Source organism: Chiloscyllium plagiosum, chromosome 10, assembly GCF_004010195.1.
Source record: "Chiloscyllium plagiosum isolate BGI_BamShark_2017 chromosome 10, ASM401019v2, whole genome shotgun sequence".
Lineage (NCBI taxonomy): Eukaryota > Metazoa > Chordata > Chondrichthyes > Orectolobiformes > Hemiscylliidae > Chiloscyllium > Chiloscyllium plagiosum.
Window position 1 is genome coordinate 32,837,931 of NC_057719.1, and position 6,807 is coordinate 32,844,737.

Genomic DNA, 6,807 nt, shown 5'->3' on the forward strand with positions numbered 1-6,807 from the left:
GGCTGGGGCTATTTTCCCTGGAACGTCGGAGGCTGAAGGGTGACCTTATAGAGGTCTACAAAATTATGAGGTGCATGGATAGGATAAATAGACAAAGTCTTTTCCCTGGAGTCAGGGAGTCCAGAACTAGAGGGCATAGGTTTAGGGTAAGCTGAAGGGTGACCTTATAGAGGTCTACAACATTATGAGGTGCATGGATAGGATAAATAGACAAAGTCTTTTCCCTGGAGTCAGGGAGTCCAGAACTAGAGGGCATAGGTTTAGGGTAAGAGGGGAAAGATATAAAAGAGACCTAAGGGGCAACGTTTTCACACAGAAAACGTTTTCGTACGTGAATGGAATGAGCTGCCAGAGGATGTGGTGGAGGCTGATACAATTGCAACATTTAAGAGGCATTTGGATGGGTAAATGAATAGGAAGGGTTTGGAAGGATATGGGCCGGGTGCTGGCAGGTGGGACTAGATTGGGTTGGGATATCTGGTCGGCATGGACAGGTTGGACTGAAGGGTCTGTTTCCATGCTGTACATTTCCATGACTCTATGACTCTATCTGCTCCAGGAAGGAGTAATGATTCAGTCCAGTGAATTTGCAGCATTAATTCATTAAAGCAAGACACCCATCAGGTGGGGAACAAGATGAAGGAGCAAAGCACAGAGTGGAGGGAATACATTAGTCATGTGAACTTGGTCAAAGCAGTTCAGTGAGTTGGAGAGCAGAAAAGGAAAGGCAAAGGAAGATAAAAAGACATTAAATCAGAATTAGGGAAGAGTTAATGTATGTGACCAAAGATTTGTACAAAAGAGCAATTAGCTGTGAGGAGCAGCTGGATAAGCCCAGATTGTTCTTTCCTTTGGAGGAGAAAAGGTTGAGGGGGGACCTGGTTGAAGTATCGGGCGGCACGGTGGCTCAGTGGTTGGCACTGCTGCCTCACAGCACCAGAGACCGGGATTTGATTCCCACCTCGGGCAACTGTCTGTGTGGAGTTTGCACGTTCTCCCCGTGTCAGCATGGGTTTCCTCTGGGTGCTCCGGTTTCCTCTCACAATCTAAAAATGTGCAGGTCAGGCGAATTGACCGTGCTAAATTGCCCACAGTGTCAGGGGTAAATATCAGGTAGGGGAATGGATATGGGTGGGTTACTCTTCAGAGGATTGGAGTGGACTTGTTGGGCCAAAGGACATGTTTCCACACTGTAGGGAATCTGATCTCTAATCTCATAAGTGGAAAGGGTGGTTGGAAAGCAGCTATTCTCCTTAGCTGAAGAGTCAATAATGAGGGGCATAATGTTAAGGTGAAAGGCTGAACATTTAGAGGTGATTGAAGAAAATTCTTTTCATCCAGACAGTGGTGGGGGTGTGGAATGCACTGCTTGGGAGGGTAGTTGCGGCAGGCAATCTCACAACCTTTTAAAAGCACTGAGATAAGTACTTGAAGTGTCACACCTTCCAATGTTGTAGGTCTGGTGCTGGAAGATGGGACTAGTGTACATTTAGTGCAGCTTTGGTTGTACAGACATGATAGGTCAAAGGGCTTCTTCTAGACTCTTGAGTCTTTGGTTCGATGAGCAGTTTTTGAGGAGGATATTAAAAGTAGTTACCACAAAGAGTTCGGGAAAGAATTGTGATGCATCAGGAGTGTAATGCTTTAAAGTTCTAATGCTGATTGCTAACAGTGAAACTTGAGGAGTTATAATGGACCCAAATGCAAAACTGAACTTCAACTCCAACCCAACCCCAATATTGTAAACCTGAAAGAAAAATGGCAAAGAGCTGCATTGTGGTGACCCAAAGAGACACCTGCCATATTGAACGTCAAACACCAAATAGAAGAATTAAACATCAAATAAGCTAGTGTTTGCATGTTATTATATTTGTGTAGAGTTCTTGTGAAAATTTATGTAACGTTAAAGCTTCATTTTCTTCTCTCGTGCTGCTCACGAGAAAAATAATGCTCCCCTGTTTGAAATTGGTGTTGATGGATGTTCATTGTTCATATGCAAATTTGCATCCGAACACACAATTTACTTTTCCGTTGTCATTAATTCAGCAGAACCAGACAAGTTATTCCATTTTTGTTCACCACTTTCCTGAGCCAATGAAATGTGATAGAAACAGTTCATAATTGCCTTGCAAATTTTTTGGAAGCATAATCAAGGTTCATTACACTGTACTAATTCTGTTGTTTTCTTTTTATGCTTTATGTTACCATGTCAACAAGAAAAGTATTATATTTGCTGCTAAAATAACCACAAAGTTCATGGCACTTATAAATTATTGCAAATGCCACAGCATCTTTAGGCTTGCACAAATGCACAGTTAAGTTTGTAAATCCAAAAGTTCCCTTTCGTTAAGGCTGGATTTCACTGCATCATGAAGGCCATGAGGTTACTATATTAGTGTGGTAGGTGTGGGCTAAACTAACAATGTAAAGTAAAGTCTTATCCATTTAAGTATAAGTAATGTGAGTTAATTGCTGTCAGACAATAGAAAATTCACTCATGTAAATGTAACCTGATTTTGATGTTGAAAATTCACCCACTTAAATTTATGTTTCCTCCTCAACTTCGGAACTGTTTATTTCACAATCTTTGGGGTGATTCATTAAAAAGTTATACAGTAATTTGGACTGTTCACTCATGCTCCCCAATACCCTGTCTGATTCCCAGCTTGCTTTGTTCACAAATCGTGATGTAAAGCATTTCTAAAATCCAAACATGATAGAAAGTCTAACACACAGCATGGGTCCTGTGATTGGAAATTATAGCTATTCCTATTTTTTAACCAATTAAATTACATCCCAAAATTTTAAAGGACAGTTTATAAGTAAATGTAAAATGCATAGAATTGTTTGAATGGTTCCTGATTTTATTTTATAATGTGTAGGCCATGTGAAAACAAAATGCATTTGTTTTTTTTTAAAAAAAATCAAGCTATGAAGGATTGGATTTTACTCCAGTGGAGTTCATCGTGTCTGCCAGAAACAGCATGGTTCTCTGGAGGAGCTCTGAGTTCATTTAATTTGAGGTGTAACTACAATAATTCATTTTATCCAAGCAATTAGTTTTACCCCACATTATGTATCCACAGTTATTGATTCTCCCAGCTCCAACTTGATGTTATATCAATCAAATAAAATATCACGAGGTAAAACGGTGACAATGAAAAGAAACAGGATTATATTACACACTTTTCTTTTAGAATTGTGAATATATTTCTGTTTAGACAGGGCCTTTTTAGTAAATGGAAATTGCTGCTTTACCTTGCTTGGATCCACTTCGGTCAGCACTGGGTCCTGTATTTGGAGTGTACTTTGGGTTCCTGGTTGAAGCACTTTGTCTCGTCCAGTCAAAGTTATCAAGTCGATCTTGTGTGAATCCACAGATCTTCTCATTTTCAAATGCACAGTTGAATTCGCCTGTTAACAAATACATGCAACTTCGAATCATTTTATTACAGCTGTATTTATCATTATATATTTTGAAAAATGACAGTCCAGTAACAGCTTAAATGTACCAGTAACTGGACCATAAAGGTTTGATGCAATAATGTTTATTACAATCCTGTTATAGCTGCAGATCCAGATTGATTAGCTTGGTAGATCTTATTTTATTTTATTTTGGTTTTAACACTGTGGCATCTTGCTGAAACATTAGAATACAATGCTGTAGATTTTGGTTTGACAATAAATAAGAAGTTTATTAACAGAATAAATGTGGATAAAATAGAATAAATCAAACCATCTTTTAAGCAAACAGTAAAAGTATAATCCCATCATTCCCAAAACACACTGTCATAAATGCAAAGAGAAATGACAGCCTATGCACAGTACACAACAACTCATGCATTATTCAAACAAGAGTCTCTGTCTCTAACAGTCCCTTGCGAGTTTAACTTATGAATTGGAACTGAAGGGCTCTTGTGGTGCAATGGTAGTGTTCCTAGCCCTGAACCAAGATGTCCAAGTTCACGTTCCACCTGCTCCTCAGGTCTGTAATACGATCTCTGAACAGGTTGATTAGAAAACTAGGATACAGTAAATAGGAATTGAAGGGCTCTTGCAGTGCAGTGGTCTGTTTCCACCTGTGAACAAGGAGGGTTGAGTTCAAGTCCCACCCACTCCAGAACTGGGCAATAACTTTTCTGAAGTGGTTGATTAGAAAAGTTGGATAAAAACATATTCAGATTAGATTTCCTACAGTGTGGAAACAGGCCCTTCGACCTAACTAGTCTACCGCGACCCTCCAAAGAGTAACCCACCCAGACCCATTTCCCCAACACTACGGGCAAGTTAGCAAGGACAATTCACCTGACCTGCACGTTTTTGGACTGTGGGAGGAAATCCCCGCAGACATGCAAAGAATGTGCAAATTCCACACAGACAGCCACCCGAGGCTGGAATTGAACCTGGGACCCTGGTGCTAACCACTGAGCCACTGTGCCACCCCACTATGTATATAAAGAATTAGCACAGAAGAACTCTTGTGATGCAGTGGTAATGTCCCTACCTCAGTACCAGAAGACCTGGGTTCAAATTTTACCTGACCCGAGAGGTGTGTAACAACACCTTTGCAAAGGTTGATTAGGAAAGAAAAACTATCAAGTTGAACTGCATGCAACTTCTTCCTGCACCTACTGTTCATATTGTAATCAATGATATCATAAATTGAACACCATTTCAAGGAAATTAGACACTTTGACATACAGGACTGCATTTGGTAAGTGCATTCAATATACATGAGTACAAAAAGATAATAAAACTGAATTGGTTCCATTAATCTTCCTCTACCATTTCATTATACAACTTCATTTGCTACACTCTCCAAAAGGTAAAATGAGTAACATGGGAGGTAAAAGAAAAGCGGTGATTAATTTGAAAAAAGAATTCAGAAAAATTCCTCCTTGCCTGGATAAGGTCCTCATGGAAACACCAAAAGATCCATTTTTATCTATGACTCATCATTAGACATATTGAAATCACCGAATTTACTCTCACTGTCATTGTCAAACTGTGCTAATATCTTTGAGAATATATGGCTATAGAGAACAAACTATTGATCAAGCTTACTTAATAACAAAACAATTAGTTCTAAACTTCCAAGCTTCCTTATTCTTATCATTTTTACTTTGTAAAGTAACCTGCGTAGCGGCACTGTATCACAGTCTTCATCTACATTGACTTCATATAAACAAATTAAATCCAATACATCATCAAAATATTCTGCTGGATCCATCAAACAAAACATACTACATGTCAACCCATGCAGACCATTATGTTGCAGTCACAGTTCATACTCTTGGTGACTCTGCGGACTCTGCGGATTCCTAGCATGCACCAAATAGATCAGATTCACAAAACTACCAGAAACTTTGTTATCTCTAAGCACGGCCAGCCTTAATGAATCCTGCAAGTTTGTTTTGGGAATTTCTATTACTTGTCAGAATTTTCCAAGTATTGCGAACCAACAGTATTAGACAATATAAAAGCAGTTTTCGTAAATGTGGGAGGGATTGCCACTGCTGGGACTTCGAGACACTTGCAAACCTGGGACCAAGTTTAAACCCCAGCTCCACAATACTTCAGATGTTATAAGCCAAGAACTGCCCTTCACTCTGTCATCCCACAGCATTACATCAAATGATTGAGAAGGGCAAGTTAGTTCCTCAGTTCACTTAGAGAGACATGAAACTTTTGGTAGAAAGAAGGACAGTGCGGTATCCAGCTGACCAGCAGAAGAGGCCATACCCCCATATTAGACAGCAGCCCACACTGTGCAGAGGTCCTGGTAACAAAGCCATGCCTGGTCTTCTGCATTCCACAAGGATGAGTGTCACCAACATCTCTGCTACCTCACACTCACAGGACCACCACTCACTTTGAGAAGAATGAGATGCAAACTCATTGAAACATATAAGATTTGGAGAGAATTTGACAGGGTATATAGGAAAAGTTGTTTCCACTTGTGGGAGAGTTAAGGACCAATGGGCATAATCTCATAAAAAGTGGTTGCACTTTTAAGACAGAGATGACAAGCAATTCTATCTTTCAGATGGTTGTAAATCTGTGAATTCTTTATGGCTGGGGCAGTAAATACATTGAAAGCTGAGAGAGATACAGCTATCTTTAAGTGAACCAAGGATTGTGGGAAAAAGACAGGAATGTGGAGTTAAGGATTATCGGATCAGTCATGATCTCATTGAATTTCAGAACAGACTTGATGGGCTGAATAGCCTACTTTTACTTCTCCTACGTCTTATGCTACTCACACTCATGAACCACAACTTTCAGTACTGCAAGTAACATATACATTCAACACTACATCTCATCCTCACAAGCTCCCATACCTTTCTGCCCTCTGCACTTCGTACTCACTCACTGGGGACACTTTATAACATCTCCTGGTCCTACATCAGCGCGAACTGCTCTTCCATACATTGTCATCACAGTCAGTGCCTCCTTATGGCTCATTATAGAAAGGTTAGTGCACTCTCAAGACCCATGTCACCACCCTATCCAGGCTGTCAGTCCTGTAATCCTGGAAGAGCACAGCAGTTCAGGCAGCATCCGAGGAGCAGCAAAATCGACGTTTTGGGCAAAAGCCCTTCATCAGGAATAAGGCAAAGAGCCTGAAGCGTGGACAGATAAGCTAGAGGAGGGTGGGGGTGGGGAGAAAATAGCATGGAGTACAATAGGTGAGTGGGGGAGGGGATAAAGATGATAGGTCAGGGAGGAGGGTGGAGTGGATAGGTGGAAAAGGAGATAGGCAGGTAGGACAAGTCATGGGGACAGTGCTGAGCTGGAAGTTCGGAA

At 40.5% G+C, this 6,807-nt stretch overlaps 1 protein-coding gene across 9 annotated transcripts in view; it reads right to left on the reverse strand.

The window, feature by feature from the left end:
- Positions 1-6,807, reverse strand: part of mdga2a (MAM domain containing glycosylphosphatidylinositol anchor 2a) — a 932,327-nt gene that overhangs the window by 111,594 nt on the left and 813,926 nt on the right. For 8 of the 9 annotated variants that reach the window (XM_043697342.1, XM_043697340.1, XM_043697341.1 and 5 more), the window contains one exon: positions 3,259-3,414. The exons of the other annotated variant lie outside the window; for it this stretch is intronic. In XM_043697342.1, the coding sequence (XP_043553277.1) occupies positions 3,259-3,414 (156 nt within the window). The remainder of the gene's footprint in view (positions 1-3,258; positions 3,415-6,807) is intronic. 9 annotated transcript variants of the gene reach the window in all.